At 37.0% G+C, this 18,092-nt stretch overlaps 2 protein-coding genes across 3 annotated transcripts; one reads left to right on the top strand and one right to left on the bottom strand.

Annotated features, from left to right (window-relative positions):
* Positions 1 to 426: 426 nt before the first annotated feature.
* LOC133315084 (pentatricopeptide repeat-containing protein At1g79540) lies at positions 427 to 13,976 on the top strand. The gene is made up of 3 exons (XM_061516640.1): positions 427 to 2,815; positions 6,563 to 7,023; positions 13,446 to 13,976. The coding sequence occupies exon 1, from the start codon at positions 427 to 429 to the stop codon at positions 2,689 to 2,691; it is 2,265 nt and encodes a 754-aa protein (XP_061372624.1). The 3' UTR covers positions 2,692 to 2,815; positions 6,563 to 7,023; positions 13,446 to 13,976.
* Positions 13,977 to 14,403: 427 nt separating this feature from the next.
* Positions 14,404 to 16,883, bottom strand: LOC133315082 (phosphoglucan phosphatase LSF2, chloroplastic). Of its 2 annotated transcripts, none has more exons than XM_061516638.1 (5): positions 16,594 to 16,883; positions 15,775 to 15,980; positions 15,342 to 15,512; positions 14,889 to 15,100; positions 14,404 to 14,683 (listed from the first exon to the last, which is right to left on the bottom strand). In XM_061516638.1, exons 1-4 carry the CDS (start codon positions 16,871 to 16,873, stop codon positions 14,897 to 14,899), a joined length of 861 nt encoding a protein of 286 aa, XP_061372622.1. In that variant the 5' UTR covers positions 16,874 to 16,883; the 3' UTR covers positions 14,404 to 14,683; positions 14,889 to 14,896. The 2 variants fall into 2 exon arrangements, with proteins under 2 accessions (XP_061372622.1, XP_061372621.1); XM_061516637.1 differs by having other exon boundaries at positions 14,404 to 14,667.
* Between the last annotated feature and the right edge of the window lie 1,209 nt (positions 16,884 to 18,092).

The following is an 18,092-nucleotide window of genomic DNA, read 5'->3' as shown; positions in this document are numbered from 1 at the left end:
ATCATGTCATGTGGGTCAATTATAACCATACATATATGGATGAGTTAATGATAATAATAGAAAAGAAAAGAAAAATATAAAAATAAGAAGTCACACAATTATCACCGTTAATTTAATTATTAATGATTAAAATTTTACTACGTAAACATGATCATGTTAAATTACATATATCCATTTCCAATTTTTTTTTGATTCGCACAAAATTAGTCAAAGTACCCTATTATCTCCTGGGACTTCCCAACACGGGAACAACCCAAACCCAAACCCAAGTCGCCAAAATCCTTAAACACTTCGCGGCACACACAGCACTTACCAACAAGAGCAAAGCAACGTAGCCAACCCATGAAACCTTGTTTTTGTTTTGTCGAATTTGGATGGATTTGAATCTCCATTGTGATTGATGCCAGAAGAAGATCTAGCCGTCCAATGTTGGCCTTCTCCAAGTTTAGGAAAGCATTCGGATTCCGCCGAAACCTCAGAATGTTTTCTGTTCCGTCCGAGGAACTTGTCTCCCCTGACCCGCAACTGGGTCTCCGTTTCTGCATCTTGGTGGCACTCAAGTTCGGAGCTTTTCGCTCCCAACAATACTTTAAATTGGTGAGTGAGATCCTCTGCACTAACAATTGGTTTTCCCTTTACTGGGAAGCTCTTGAGCTGCTTAAGAAATCTGGGGTTTTGATAACTTCTGAATCAGTTAGAGCTTTGATTAGAGCGTATTCCCAGATGGGTCTCACCGAGAAGGCTGTAGAGATATTTGGTAGAATGCGTGAATTGGATTGTATGCCTGATGATCGTGCCTATAACACGATTTTGAGAGAGGTGTTGAGGAAAGAGTTATTTTTGCTGGCTTTTTCTGTGTATAATATGATGCTTAAGTCCAATTGTTGTGCTGATGAATATACTTATAACATGTTGATTGATGGGTTTTGTAAAAGTGGGAACATTAAGGGTGCACTTGAGATGCTCGATGAGATGGACCATAGGGATATATTGCCGGGTGTTATAACGTACACCTCCATTCTTTCTGGTCTGTGTCAGGGGAAGAAGGTAGATGAGGCACATAGGTTGTTTAATGTGATGAAAGAAAGAGGATGCCGGCCTGATTTGATTTCTTATAATGTTCTACTTAATGGGTTTTGCAAGATGGGGAGGATAGATGAAGCTGTTTCGTTTCTGCGGTTGTTAGGGAGGGATGGATATGCCCTTCAGCGAAACAGCTATAGTTCTCTGATTGATGGCCTTTTTAGGGCTAGGAGATATAATGAAGCGCATTCGTGGTACACGAGGATGTTAAAGGAGGGCATTATGCCTGATGTTGTTTTGTACACTATTATGATACGTGGTTTGTCGGAAGAGGGAAAGGTTGGTGAAGCTGTCAAGATGTTGGATGAGATGACTCAGAGAGGCTTGGTTCCTGATGCTTATTGTTACAATGCATTAATTAAAGGATTCTGTGACATTGGTTTTTTGGATCGAGCACGATCTCTTCAACTTGAGATTTCTGAGCATGATCAGTTTCATAATACTTGCACGTATACCATTCTCATCTGCGGCATGTGTACGAAAGGAATGATTGGGGAGGCACAGGAAATATTTAATCAGATGGAGAAGCTTGGGTGTTTTCCTTCAGTTGTGACTTTCAATGCTCTTATAAATGGACTGTGCAAGGCTCGTAAACTTGAGGAGGCACGTCTTTTATTTTACAAGATGGAGATTGGGAGAAGTCCTTCTTTATTCTTCCGACTTTCTCAGGGTTCTGATCGAGTTTCAGATAGTGTTAGTCTACAGAAAAAAGTGGAGCAAATGTGTGAGGCTGGACAAATTTTGAATGCTTACAAGTTTCTCGTGCAACTTGCTGATAGTGGGGTTGTGCCCGATATTATGACATACAACATTCTAATCAACGGCTTTTGCAAGGATGGCAATATGAATGGTGCTTTCAAGCTTTTCAAGGATCTGCAACTCAAGGGGCTCTCACCCGATTCTGTTACTTATGGGACACTTATTGATGGGCTTTACAGGGCTAACAGAGAAGAGGATGCCTTTAAGATTCTTGAGCATATGTTGAAGCATGGGTATGAACCTAGCTTTGCAGTTTATAAAGCACTTATGACTTGGTTGTGTAGAAAGAGGAAGGTCTCACTGGCCTTCAGTCTTTATTTGGAATATCTGAAGAAACTTCCTGGCCAGGAAGATGATTCGATCCACGCTTTGGAGGAATTTCTTGTCAGAGGAAAAGTGGAACAAGCAATTCGAGGTTTACTAGAATTGAACTTCAGGTTTAGAGATTTTGATTTAGCTCCATATACGATTCTACTTATTGGATTCTGTCAGGCAGGAAAAGTAGATGAAGCATTAATTGTATTTTCTGTTCTTGACGAGTTTAATATCAATATCAACCCTCCAAGCTGTGTATATTTGATAAAAGGTCTCTGTGCCGAAGGGAAGCTGGATGAAGCAGTAGACATCTTCCTTTACACGCTTGACAGAGGTTTCATGTTGGGGGCAAGAATTTGTAACCGGCTCCTCGAGTGTCTTCTTCTTTCTCCAGATAAAAAGGAGTATGCTATTGATCTTATTGATAGGATGAAGTGCTTTGGATACCCTTTAAGATCATTTCATTATCGCGACACAATGTCCCTTTTACATCAGTTACAGGGAAGGATGAGCAATAAAAACTGGTTCTCATAAGAGATTGAATAACACTGACTGGTCAAGATGAATGAGTTTCTTTATTTAGCTCTTCAGTGCATATCCCCATTAAGGAAAGTGGTTACGAATCAGGAGACTTGCCACACTTTCTGATGAACCGAAGGTACCCCTTAATCCTTATGTATATGTTGAAAGTTAAATTATGTCTTTCCTGAGTTACAGTAGAATAATTATAGGGTTCAATGGATATGTATATTCTTGCATGCCTGCCCTTAGTGGTTTAACTTTAGAATAGGAAATGGATCATTTAGAAATAACACAGAAATATAAACACTTCATATCTCTGAATTTTCTTTATTGCTGAAAGAATTTGAAGAGCCATTAGGACAGTTGGTTTGATGAAATAGAGACACCCAATTTCACTTGGTCTTTTGGTCTCTCTTTGATCTGAAATACCCACAAAGTTTCTTGTTTTCTTTTTTCTTTGGGTTTTTGTAAGCTCTTTCACCCTTCTTCCCTTGTTGGCATCTGTTTTTGGGAACTTTATGGTTCATTTGTGCATAACCCAATATGGCATTTGAGAGTGTGTTGTACTAACTTGTCGGGTTTTTGTCAAATTTAGAATTACTTGCATAGACTAAAAGTAAGATTTTCAGAATAATGCTAATGATTGGGAGTCCTACCACCAGTATCTTACCATTACTACTTGGGCTTCTTTGCTCAGACAACTTGAAGTCTTTCGCTTTTAACTTTTCTTCTTTTATTATTTCACCTCTTTGACTCCAAGTTTTGCTCAGAGAATTCAAGGTGTTTCAAGTTGCTGGGTTTTGGAATTTGGGCACAAAATAAGTTATGCATTTTTTTTGCTTCTTCTTAGTGAATAATTTGTTTCTAGTAATATGTTCTTGATACCAATTCCTTATCTTCTTCTTAGCTATTGTCACCAAGTGATGTCTTCTTTGTCTTCTGGGTAACTTCTGTCTGCTTGATTGGGTCAAAATGATGATCATAGATAGGTCTCTCTAGTCTGTAGGTTATTTTTTTTTTGGATAAACTACAGGTATTCTCCAAGGGAGGCAATCTTGTAGTTTTTAGGTTATTTTGTTATAGGGGAAAGGAGGCTTTCTTTTACTCATGAAATTACAGGCTTTGAAAATTCTTTCCTTTGATTTTTTTTTAATTTCTCTACTTTTTTAGTCTGAAGTTTAAAATGATTGCTTTTCTACGAATGGGTTCCTGAAAATTTCTAGAAGTGCAGTACATTGGGTTTTCATCTTGATTTTGGATTCTTATGCTTGTCTTGTTTTGCCTATTTTGGATTCTTATGCATTCAAAAAAGATATTATTGTTTGTTCGACTCCTTGGCATGATAATTTCATTCTGTAGATTATAAATAGTAGTACATATGCTGCAGTTGGTATTGAGGTTTTAAGCTGGCTTTTTTTTTTTTTTTTTTGTATTCCGTCTAAATTTCAGTGTTCTGTTTATTTGTTCTTATTGGTTTTATGAGAATAATATATATTGCTTATAGAGTGAGTCGGAGGTCAGGTTCCAAACATTTATCCACTTTCAAGTCTGGGCATCTAAATGCCATGTTACACCGAGTTTTCTGGTACAAATAATTATGCCTTAAGCATTAAGCCTAAACTCTGGTCTAGATATGAGGATGTGGTAGAAACTAAATTTGAAATTGGACTTCTATCCCCAGTCTTGACATATTATAGAAACTTTTACAGGCATCTTGTGCTTTTAGGTTTGTTAAGTGGTTATTCGGGGTGCATAAATGTATGGGCACAAGTTGTATTGAGTCTCAGGCAAATGAATAAATGAAAAAAGAAGAACATATATCTGATGTGAGCTTTGTGGGCAATAAATCTGCTAGGAATGGTGACTGCATTTTTTTGTTATAGTAAGGCACACAATTGCACAAATCCTAAATATAGCATTCAGATTGCAGTTCTGGTTCCAATTACCATTTTGATGTAACTCATTGGAGTTTAACCAAATGAAATTTTAAGGCAAGACAAAAGAAGAAAAACTAATGAAGTTTTTTAGCATGAAGGTTTGTGTGCCAGAAAATATTTCATATTCCTTTCAATCTATAGTCCTGCATGAACTTTAAGGAAAATGGCTTGGCTTTGAAAAGATTTAAATAATTTCTACTTATTTTGGAAAAAGTGCATAGAACCACTATAAACTTTATGTCTTTAGCAAATAGGCAACTTCAACTTTAATTTCGTCACAATTAGTCCCTAAACTCTAGCTATTGTTATAATAGGTCATTCTTTTAACTTAGGATTAACTTACTAGCGGTGAAGGTGAATTAATCCTTACCGTTCATCCTTATCAACCTTACCGTTCATCCTTATCAAATCTAAACCCAGATTCATATTTTTTATTTAAAAATCCTAATGTTTCTTATTTTTGTTGGTCTAGGAGAAGAAGATGATGTCTCGAGTTTTGTTTTTTAATCTTTTCTTAATTTTAAAAATTAAAAATATAAGATAATATGATTCTTTAATTAAAAATATGAATCAATGGTTTAGATTTAATAAGGATGAACGTTAGGACTTAGGATTTATTCATTGTCAGTAAATTTATCCCATGTTATCAGAAGGACCTATTGTAACAACAATTGGAGTTTAGGGACTCATTGAGACGAAGTTAAAGTTGAAGGTGCCTATTTGCAAAAGGCATAAAGTTTAGGGTGGCTCTATGAACTTTTCCCTTTATTTTTTTGATCAATATTGGGGAGCATACAGCTCAAACAACTCACTCAACTTCTGTTGCTGTTGCTGTTGCAATCAGCTTTTCTCGATCAATCTAGTTTGCCTTGCCCTTACTGGGGATCATGGATTAAATACAATGACCTTGGCTCCTTAGACATGCTGAATTATAGTGCTTTAGTTTAGAAAGCTTACCAAGATAATGTTTTTGAAAATGTGTTCATATTCTTTCACTGAAGGCTGTCAATCTGTCATTATGTCTTATATAAAGCCACTAATTAGACCACAACTTAAAGTGCCAGGCAGCCCTGGAGCCATAAAACTGGCTGAGTGACTACTAGATTGGATGAATTTGGAAATAACCTGTATCTTGGAGAAAAATGTATAAGTGTTCACTGAAGAATTTAATTAAGATGCAACCATTAGATATGCTTTGCATTCATGCTAGTTGTGAAGTGGATCCATAATCAAGTAAACTGTGATGTGCTCTATTGGGATGTAAAATTAATTCCTTAATTAATGACTTGGGCATACATTGTCTTCTGCTTTCATTTTGATTTGATTTGTCGATAATTTTATTGCTGTGCATAATCCGAATTATGATGTTTCTCATGGACCATTGTGATTATGTTCATTTTTATTATTTAAGAATTGATCCTGCTCTAATAGCTCCGAAAAACTTTAGTTCATGCATTAAGATATGAAAGCCTTTTATTCCACAACAATGAAATCGTCTTTTCTCACTTTTGCATGCACGGGGATTTCACTTGGGAACAATGTTCCATATTGATTGATTCAGGTCCTATAACTTTGGGTTCTAATGTACATGATCTTGTAGCACTTACCTGTGAGGGTCTAACGATTAGTATTATATAAAAGGAATAAATTATAGACAAAAACTTAATTAGGTCTGCATCTGCTCTTAAATTACAAAGTCGGATTTCCAATCCCAGGTAGGATTCATATAGGGTCGTGGGATCATTTTCTACTAGATTTATTAATGTGTAAAATGCATTGAAGATGTTGGGAAATTATTGATGCCAATATGCTTGACAATTTTTTTAACTTTTTCCGGCGCTGGTGTTGCGGCATCAATTTCTTTTGCTTTTGTGCTCTGCATGCTTGTCATTGCATACTGTATATGACCCTTCAGTTAAGGTTTTTCTGGTTGTTGTATGCTTCAGTATATTCTACCTATATGCCAAGAGCCTCTGGGAAAACATTGGCAAGGAAGAGGAAAAGAAGATTGCCATTGTCCATATGAGGATTCAATGTGGTGATATCTTGCATAATGTACACTGGCGGGCAAGGGCGTATTTTTCGGTGTTTACCTTTAGGGGCATACCGAACAGATCTTTTTTCAGATATGCATGATGCAAGGCGACAAGAGAGTCAATGTTATAATTATTTATTAATTACATAATTTAAATTCAATTTTGAAAAGGTGATTCCGACCATGAAAATGAGGCTGTGAGGGGACTGAACATACTAAGAAGTTGCCCAAAGTTATTTACTACTTTCGTGAAGCTTCAAGGTTTGGGTCATTTTGGATGGACTCCGGTTTATGTTGTCATCCACTAACCTGTTGCAAGTGTCGTTGTTCCTCTGTATGTGTGCAGTTATATCTTCATTCTTGAGTATTCAGGTTAGTTAATCTTCTGTCCCCTGATACAAACTGTAGTTTTCATTATTACCATTTCCGTTGATAGAACATGTGGAAAATTATGTATAATTAATAAAGCTCTACTGAAATTTTTTCTGCCGTCTTTGTTCTTCCCCTGATTCTCTATAGGACTGAGTAAATGAAAAGGAAAATCTAAAAGAGTGACTCTTCTGTTGAGTATCCCAGTCCAATCATGCCTTTTTTTTCAAAATAGTTTGCATCAATAATAAATGTCTCCTTTAATTTCTATCTTAAATCCTTGTCCTGCACAACTCATTAACTACTGTCTATGGTCTATTTATACAGAGCTACACTGTTTGTATACTGAATTCTTGAATTGGTTCTTGTCATTAGAACTCACTTTATGGTCTTCAACTCGTGGGCTATTTACAAGGATTTAACATTTCTGTGTCAGATATAGAGGGTGCAGAGCTTTGATGCACTCATGTTAATACCTAATTTTTTTTTGGTGGTTACTTGTTAGCCACTTAGCCTTATTATCAGGTCTTATCCTCCTCCTCTGTATTCCTTTTATTCTCCAATGAAATTTTTTATTGAAAATAATTGATCTTGATATCGCCTTCCCTTCAAATTAAATATGGAATCATTTTATAACACTTGAAAACGGAAGGATAATATTATTTGAATTGTGTATTACAACTGTATAAGAGCTCTTTATTTAAAGGGGCCCAAAGAAGATTCTAGAATAGAATTAAATAATAAATAAAATAAATAATTGCAATTATTTACAACACTTCCCCTCAAGTTGAGGAATAGATATTTATCATTCTCAGCTTGCTAGAAAGCTCTTGAAACCTTTCTGATAGAAGTCCCTTTGTTAGAATATCAGCTAATTGACGTCCAGAAGGAATGTATGGAGTGATGATCAACCTGCTATCAAGCTTTTCTTTAATAAAATGGCGGTCGACCTCAATGTGCTTAGTCCGATCATGTTGAACTGGATTATGAGCTATACAAATGGTGGACTTATTATCACAAAACAGCTTCATAGGTCCTTCACATGTTATTTTGAGATCATCAAGTATAATTCTCAAACACAATAATTCATAAATGCCTTGAGCCATAGCTCGAAATTCAGCTTCTGCACTCGATCTGGCAACCACATCCTGCTTCTTACTGCTCCATGTCACTAAGTTACCATAAAGAAACATACAATAACCAGTGGTAGATCGACGATCAGTAATGGATCCAGCATAATCGGCATAAGTATAAACTTTTAAAGAGAGATTGCCATCACCCCGGAACAACAGTCCTTTACCAGGGTGTGGCTTTAAGATACTGAAGAATTCTCTTCACTGCCTGCATGTATTTTTCTTTTGAAATATGCATGAACTGAGTCACAATACTAACAACAAAGCTAGGTCTGGTCTAATATGAGCCAAATATATCAGTCTCCCAACTAGCCGTTGATATTGTCCTTTATTAATTGGGGAACTCTCCTCTTCATAACCCATCTTGTCATTTTGCTCAATAGGAGTACTAGAGGGTTTACATCCAAGTTTTCTTGCTTCTTTAAGAAGATCAAGGACATATTTTCTCTGGTTGATAAAAATTCCTTCCTTTGAATGAGCTACCTTTATCCCTAGGAAATATCTCAATCTCCTATGGTCTTTAATTTCAAACTCAGAGGCTAATCGTGCTTGTAGAATATGTCTCCCCGCAATATCATCGCCTGTTATAATAATATCATCAATATACATAAGGAGCACAGTGAACTTCCCATCTTGAGAGTGCTTAAAGAAAAATGTGTGATCTACTTGACTCTGTTTGTATCCCAAGGTCATCGTAACCTTAGTAAATTTTCCAAACCAGGCACGAAGAGATTGTTTCAATCCATACAAGGCCTTTTTTAACCTGCAAACTTTATTTTCTTCATCCATAGAGTCAAAACCAGGTGAGATTTTCATGTAGACCTCTTCTTCTAAGTCACCATTAAAGAAAGCATTCTTCACATCAAGTTGATTCATATCCCAATTGTAATGGGTAACAAGGGACAACAAGACTCACTATATTCATCTTTGCAACTGGGGTAAAAGTTTCTTCATAATCAATGCCATAGGTCTGAGTGTAACCCTTGGTGACTAACCGAGCTTTATATCTCTCAAGAGTACCATCAAAATTATATTTTAGGGCATAAACCCATCTGCAGCCTACTATTTTCTTTTCATCAGGTTTATCATCAACCTCCCATGTTTTATTTTTCTCCTAGGCATTCATCTCCTCTTTCATGGATTGAGCCTAATTCTCATCTTTTGATGCTTCATGTACTGTGCATCTCCTTGCAATCTATTACTTGTGACAAGGCATCAGCTACACTGTTCTCTACTCCTAGTTTATAGTGGATCTCAAAATCAAATCCAAGGAGTTTAGCCACTAGTTTTTGTTGTCCTTCTGCCATGAGACGCTTCTTTGTTAGATATCTCAAACTTTTTTGGTTTGTTCTTATGATAAATTTCCTACCCATGAGGTAATGTCGCCACTTGTGTACCGGAAACACAATAGACTTAAGCTCTCCCTCATATACTGATAAAGACATCCATTCTTGAACTGAAAACTTGGCTAAGAAAAGCTAAGGGGCGACCCTGCTGCGTGAGGATAGCCCATATCCCTGTCCCGGATGTATCCGTTTCTACTTCAAAAGTCTTGGAAAAATCCGGTAATTCCAGCATTGGTAGTTGCATCTTGGCCTCATTCAACTTGTCAAAAGCCTTTTGAGCCTTTTCTCCCCATTTGAAGCTATCCTTTTTGAACAATTAGGTCAAGGGTCTTGCCATCTATTTATAGTTCTTAACAAATCTTATATAGTACCTTGTATGTCCAAAAACATCTCTCACACCCTTGGCATTCATAGGAGCTGGCCAATTTTTAATTGCTTCTACCTTACTTGGATCAGCTTTTACCCCCACTTGAGATCACATGACCCAAGTAGTCCAATTCTCGTTGACCGAAGTTGTATTTTTTATAATTAACAACCAATTGATTCTGTCTAATCACCTTCAAAACTTGTGTGATGTAGGCAGTGTGCATTTCTACTGTGCTATCGTATATCATAATACCATAAAAAAAACACAAATTTCCTTAACTATGGCCTAAAAATTTCATTCATCAAAGCTTGGAACGTAGAAAGGCCATTTTTCAGCCCAAAGGGTATTACAAGATACTCGTAATGTCTTTTATGGGTCCAAAATGCAGTCTTTTCAATGTCTGTTTCACACATTCTGATCTGATTATATCCCAATTTTAGATCTAACTTAGAAAAAATGGCTGCTCCTCCTAACTCATCTATCAGTTCGTCTATAATAGGAATAGGGAATTTATCAATTATTGTTACCTGATTAAATGCCTTAATCCACACAGAAACGCCAACTTTTGTCTTTCTTTTTCACAAGGATGGGTGGACTGGAATAAGGACTTATACTTGGCCAAATTAACCTTGCGGACAACATTTCTCGACGAACTTTTCAATCTCCTCCTTCTGGTAGTGAGGATATCTATATGGTTTTTTTATTAGGAATAATTTCCCCTTCCTTCAAGACAATCCGATGATCACATGCTTTTGCGGTTGGAAGACTGTTGGGTTCTCTGAAAAGATCTTGAAATTGCTGGATAGCCATAGTAATCTCGAGAGACATTTCTAACTGCCCGTGTTCCTTCCCTTCCATCAATCCCAATTCTATATAAAATGCATTTGCTCCATTTTTTCAAATTTTCCCTAATTTTCTTCCAGATACCTTGCTGCAAGACAGTTCTGGATCACCCCTTATCTCCACAATTTTATCTCTGCTAGGTACTTTAACAACTAGCTCTTTAAAATTTGCTTTAATTTCCCCCAAGCTTGCTAGCCATGCGAAGCCTAAGATCACATCCACTCCCCTTAAAGTAAACAAGAAGAAATCTTGAACAATCATCAGGTTTGGTAGTTTCAATACCACTCCACAACACATGCCCTTAAAACATCACCCATCTCTACTGAAAAACCGTTGTGTTGTCAATGGGTAGCCTGATCCTTTGTGCCATTTGTGTTGCAAGAAAGTTGTGTGAGGCCCTTGAGTCAATAAGCATTGTCTCCTTCGTACCCTTAATTTCACCCTAGACCTTCAACGACCTTTTCGACATTAGTCCCACTACGCTATGGACACTCAACCTAAAAGACTCGCCATCTGCATCTTCTCTTCTTAGAACCTTTTCTCCTTCCTCCTCTGTAACATCTTCTCCGGTGCCCAAAATCATCACATAAAGATTTTGGTTTTGACATACATGATTCAGGGAGAAAAGAGCATCGCGTCTAAAGCACAAATTTTTGCGCCGTTTATTTGCCATCTTATTCGCCATCAACCACTGAAACCGGGTCGAAGGCCATTCATCTTGTGGAGCCGTTGCTCGTCCCCAGAGCCGTCTCATTTCTTTCCAGGTTTCCGTTCGGTTTTTGTGTGGTTGCCCCTTATATCGAGCCTCGGGTTCGCACCATGTTGGTTAAGGTATTGGCCCGTTTCATGGGCCAACCCCTCTCATATTGGACCTTTGTGAACTGAAGAAGGCTCCTAGCCCATTTCGCGTCTCTCCAACATTAAGTTGACTTGGATTTTGGGCTCTGTTGGGTAAGGCGACCTAAGTATATTAACTCAACCCATTACCCACTCCTCCACCTGGCCCACTTCCCCATCAACCCAATCCCTTCTTTTCTCTTCCCCTCACCATTTCTCATTCGTCCACTCTCTGTTCCAGCACCATCATCCTCTCTAAGTTGTTCATAGCATGTAAACGCACTTCTGCCCTGATCTCATCCCTGAGCCCATTTAAGAACATCACGGTCATCACTTCGTCGTTGACGTGGCGTAATGACGAGGCCAACATCTCAAAACTCTCCCTATATTCAGCAATCGTGCTAGACAGTTGGAGGCACATAAGTTCTTTATAAGGGTTCCCTGAGGAAGATGAATGGAAGCGTTGAAGCAAGGCTGCCTTGAACGAATCCCAATCCATTGTGGCATTTCATGGTTCCCACTTCCCACCATTGAAACCACCTCAAAGCTCTACCTTCAAGACATATCGAAGCGATTTCCACCTGATCCTCCACTGGAATCTGATACACCCGAAAATACCGTTAAGCCCTATAGACCCAACAGAATGGATCTTCCCCCATAAAATATTGAATTTCCAGACGTCTCAGCCACTCTGTCTCTTTGGTGCCCCCCATGATGTGAGGTTCGCTCCTCATTCTCTCCCTCTCCGTTACCATCTCCCATTCCTTGATCAACTCGATTCAAATACTCCAACAGAGTAGTTTGCAGTTGCCACAAGGTTTGTTCCAACCCACCCATCCTCTGTTACATGTTGGTTACTCGTTCCTCCATTGTTCCATCGTGGATGACAGCTCCAAGGATTTAGAGTTTTGATACAAAAAAATGATGGACCTTGAAATAAAAGCTATTATATTAAGAAACGAAAGTTCTGGAGACAAAGCTCCTTACAAATGGCTTCCACAATTAAAAAGGAAAATTCTAGTCACGTAAGTAGACCAGCACCACCACTCAAGGCGAAGACAGCCTGTTCACCCTATACAAGACTTGCAAATGCAAAACAGTGACACTGAGACCTGGCTTGCTAGCATCTCCCCCCCTTCCTAGTAGCCACCAACTCAGAATTACAAACAACTTGTCCTCTCTCCGCCCACCTATCCCTTCTTTTTATGCTTTTTGTCATTCTATTTTGTCTTCTTCTCCAGCTTCCGCAAGCCACATGTCCTGTTTACCCAATAGCTCTTTTTTTTTTTTTTTTGAAAAGTACCAATAGCTCTTTTTCACTTGCTTGGATTGGTTCATTTGGCAGCCCATTAGCTAGCCCAATCTCCTTTGCAAATTTCTTTCTTTTTCCATATACTTGTTTAAATGGCTCAACAATTAATAAAATAGGGATTTGAAAATTATATTAATCATGGATTGTTGATAATCTGTCTATAACATAACCTTCATAACTATATATTAGTAGCTGCAATTTGATATTTGCAAGGTGCCCTAAATGACAAGGCTGGAAATTGCCAAACTGGAAAAAAAAAATTGTGAATGTCAACTTTAAGCCCTTCTCTTTGGCAGATATTATTAACTTCTTTGACAAGACACCTTTTACAATTCCACCCATAGCTTATCAGCATATGCATAATTTTTGTTTTTGTTTTTTGAGTAGAGTAATTATGAAAAAGAAAAAAAGGCATTTGTTTTGAAACATAAAAGAAAGGAACATGCTAAAACAGACAATATTTCCCCCGCCCACCTTCTAAATGGTCAGTTTCCAAAGTGATCGTTGTTGCTAATTATTTCAAAATTATTGTATTCACACACATATGCATCGTATTTCTACTTAAGCTTCCCACTTTGTAAATGCAGTGTGAGTGCGACTGCTGCTACAGTTACCAGTTCTCGAGGTAAAAGAAGATTGTTTGCCCACATAAATGCAGTGAATTGTGTTACTAATATGGGATAATTTAATCAAATGCATGAGCGAATGTTAAGGAGGTTGAGTTTTTAAAATCAAAACTGATATTGGTCTGCACTCCCAAATTGTCAAATCACTCTTTGTGTGAAGGTAATTAGCTGGTGACAGACATAAAATGTGATAGTTGACCAAGGTTGCATTAAAAAGAAGATTTGAGATCCGCTCAAGTAAAGCATCTAGCCATATACCACGCTTACCATGTGAGTGGTTTAGCTTTTCCATTCTTCTTGTAATGCTTTGAATATCGTAAAGAAAATACCAAGAGAAATGAACTGGCCAGATTATGGGGCTAGTTTGAGCGTGTTGTTCTGTAACCTTAAATGTTTACCTGGAAGAGAATTTCTAACAACATTGTTAACCTGATGTTAAGAGTTTCAGCATAGGATTGTCTCGGTGTCTCACTCGTGATGATGAGGCGTTTGAGTGTTACTTTGGAATGTCTCACTAATAATAAGGCCTAGCTAGGTTCCTTCTTATGGTTCTTCGATAGTAATTACTTCTACAAGTTTGATCTTTGAATTTGGCAATCTTCTGTTGCTTGCCCTACACAAAATTGTCTTGAGTTAATGATTATAACAACTATTGTTGGCTATTTAAAGAGTGGCTCATTGCTCGGAATTATGATTTGAGAGAGCTGAATAAGATTCACCATAAATATCTTTTTATGGTTATTTGAGGCACTTCAAATATTAACTCTTACCACCATGGGAAAACCTCATTTTTCGTAAAAATTTGTTTCAGCTTTTATATAGAAACATATTTTTTGTTAAAAAAAATATGAGGCATGATTTACTATGCTGTGTCTAGAACAGAAACTCGAACGGATGATGGGATTAATAATGTGATTAAAGATGAACAAGTTTGCCGCTTGCTGGTAGGAATGTTTGATCAACTAGGCATATTGAATTCTCAAATGCTATTACGAAGTCTAAAAGACTAAAACTATGGTGCATTATTCTCCAAATTGATTTATTTGCCATTCAATACTATGCTGAAAATTTCGTACACGTTACAAGCTATATCTTTATGAATATGCTTGGAAAAATCTCCAGTTTTGAGCAGTATCATGGCATCTAGCACCAACCCTGCAAGGTTGTCAATCTATGTAGGAACCTGGATAAATAGAAACCTGTCGATCACACAAATATAGCATTGCATCTCAACATAACACTGTTACATGAAAGGCTATCAAGGCTTGAAATAACTTTTTGCGTATCTCAATACGGCCAAGAGCAAATAAGAGCAAAAGCTATTGCAGCTCTATATATATATATGTAATGCAGACACAAAAAATACAATAACACGCAACCAATTTTCATAACAGAAACACTTACCTAAGTTGTCAAGTTCCACGAAGGGAACGGACACGATTTTGAATCAAGTTCCTCTCCCAGTCTGCTATATTCTCAAATGCATATTCTGGAAGACTCTCAAATGGCTCCTTCCATGGATCATTCTTAGCCAAATCATAAGTAGCTCCTCGTATTGCTTTTCTATTCGGTCCACAAGGTCTCTTTGATGTCAGCATATCATATGCTGCATTTAGCTGTCCAAAGAAAAAAAGTCACACCCATTTGTGAATGAATTAACACTTCTCATTTAAGAAAACTGTGAACCAATCTATCACAGTGTCACACTGATTTAATAGTGTTTTGTTCTACTCTCAGTAGCTTGCAGAACCACACCGCCAAGAGGATGGTGTGAAACCATAACACTCATGATATGTTAAATAAGTGGTATGGAAATTGTTTCTGGATTCAAAGAAAAGGAAAGGGTTTAGTACTCACATTCATGCTACAAAACCAGAACAAATAAGCAATTGCCACAGCCGGAGCTCTACCAAGTCCAGCAGTGCAATGCACATAAACTCTTCCTTTTCCCTCAGAAATTGCCCATTCCAAGGATGAGACCGCTTTAGGTAGTTCACTTCGCAAGGAGTTTGGATCAAAGTCTTTTGCCTAATAGTGTAGATAAAAAAATATACCAAAATGTGAATGACAATGAACTTAGAACAATTCCAGAGTCAGGATAACTTTACTGTAGCATTAAAGGTATATGGATCATTGAGGTGGACATAGAGATTAAACTAGTCATGACAACTCAAAACTCTACTTCCTAATGACATTATGCAAGTCAATGTAGTATGCTGTCTATATTGTCACAGAATGCATGACAGTTTCTTTTTCTCTCAATAAGTTTACTGAAAATGGGCTTGCTTACCGGCCTCCTCATGTGCCTAATTTCAAGTTCACGACACTTTCTTATTATTGACTGCAAGTCTATTCCCCAGTATTCAACATCATTATCCTGTTGCAAGTTTAGAATGTATGCAACACCCTCTTCCTTTTTGAGGTGATCTACGTCTTCTGGTTTCTGTGGTTGAGAGCCCACAATCAAATAGTCAGTTATAAGTGTGTAATTCATGCCTGAAATCAAGAATGACTGGTTGCATCAGTTGAATGACATAGTAGATCTTACCATACATAAATGAAAAATTAATGAGAAATAATTGGTTTTTTAAGGGCCATTTACATCAATTGCAAAACTTAAAGTCTATAGTAATCAAAATTAAACTTTACGCAGTAATCATATGGCATAGGCTTTGCATTTTACAACTGTGCCCCTTTACCATTTAACAGAAGATAACCCCTCCAATCTCGCCACATCATAGAGCATGTGAAATCCTCAATCTCTCCACTTTTTTTGTGTGTTGTGGGTGTATCACCCTCTCCAATTTTATGGTAACAGAACAATTTAATACAATAATTGAACATAGCAAGCATAAACCAGCATAATGAAGGACAATAATCATATTGTCGTGTGTCTATCTAGCACCATCAAGTAATGCAACAGTAATTACGAAAAACTCATCTGCAAGACCATTCATCCCACACAAACACACCCTCACATTTCTTAATAACATGATCATATCAAACAGAGGTAGCATTTCATGGAGCAAATAGGCGCAGCAAAAAGTACTAGGTAGCAAATGTCAAATGTTGTGGGAGAACAAAATAGGATAAAAATGAAACTACTGACCCAGATCATGGTGATACTCGTAAGGGTTCCTCATCATCCTTTTCATGGCTATATTGTATTCCTCCATCCTGTCCTTGGATTTAGAGGCTCTCTTGCTTGTGGGGTTCTCCTCAATCCCACTTTCTGATAGTTTACAACAGATTTGACTCAGCCTAACAGAGTAGTTAGGAGGAACCATAAAACTGTAAGGCGATTTATGCTTCCTTTGATTTGAAAGTACTTGCGTGCCCAAAGCAGCTTTCGATGCTGAAGGGAAGCCAATGCTACCAATAGTTCCCATCTCTGCTCGCTTCTCTTGTTTGTTTGTTTCTTAAGGTTGATTTTATTATATGACATGATGATGAAGTCATTTTGACCAAAACGCCCTTGGATACTTACCCTTTTTTCAAATATGAGATTAGGGAGGATATTTTGACTACCAAAAGTTTCTACTACCACCTTACTACCTATCTAATCACCATTGGATTAACATTTCTCTCTTTTCAAAAACTTTTTAACATTCTCTCTCTTTGATCCAATGGTGATTTGATAGGTAGTAAGGTGGTAGTAGATATTTTTAGTAGTCAAAATATCCCCTCCACAAGTAATACATACAACATCTTTGTACGACAAAAGCACACACAACTAATGTTAGTATAATGATCGGTCAATACTCAATAATACAAGTTCATAACCAGAAAATTCAAGAATAGACACCAAGACATCAAAATTTGTCAACATTTGGTTTATGTATGCATATATAACTTATAAAGCGTTCATCATTTCATAATTTAGATACTTTTGCTCAACTTTCTTAGTTAAATATTATAATATATTCACAAGCTCTCAAAAGTAATAGGCAGTGTATTATCTTGTAAAGTGGAATACTTTGTAACAACCATGCAAACTCCAGTCTATAATAAGGGTCTTTATTGTGAACACGCATTTAATATTCTCCAAAATCTATTTAAAAGGAACATTGCGAATTCTCATTTGCCTATCAAATGGCATTATATGTTGAACACGATGCATCTCAAATACAGCTGATAATTCTTTTGATTTCCTTTTTCATCTATTAATGAAAGAGGTTCGAGCTAGCTACAATAATTACAACTTACAAAAAAAGAAAAGAAAAAACATTAACTATATGGGGCATGTGAATGTTGGGTAGGAGCTGATGGAGGAGCAAATTGGGCCAGTGCACATTACTCAAATATATTTTTGTCTCCAATAAGTTGATTTTCGAACATTGCTTATGTTAGCTTCATTTGAAAACAAATTATTTAAGTCTCTCTTATAATATCTTCCATATCTTCGTAAAAATCCAATGACATCGCATACACAACAACACTCCCAACATTTATTTATTTCATCATGTACATAATTCACCTATTGTGCTTGTGAAGTTTCAATATAGGAATTATACTCTTCAGGCTAATACGTCGAGAAAAATTGAATGAATTAAATTATCATGCATCCTTTGGGGTTCATGTCTCTTGTTGTCAGCTTTCTAGCAAGCG

Source organism: Gastrolobium bilobum, unplaced genomic scaffold, assembly GCF_033153095.1.
Source record: "Gastrolobium bilobum isolate Gb01-03AN ecotype WA unplaced genomic scaffold, APGP_CSIRO_Gbil_v1 utg3760, whole genome shotgun sequence".
In the NCBI taxonomy this organism is placed as follows: domain Eukaryota; kingdom Viridiplantae; phylum Streptophyta; class Magnoliopsida; order Fabales; family Fabaceae; genus Gastrolobium; species Gastrolobium bilobum.
Note: the sequence above shows the minus strand (reverse complement) of the source record. Positions and strands in the feature narration are given on the sequence as shown.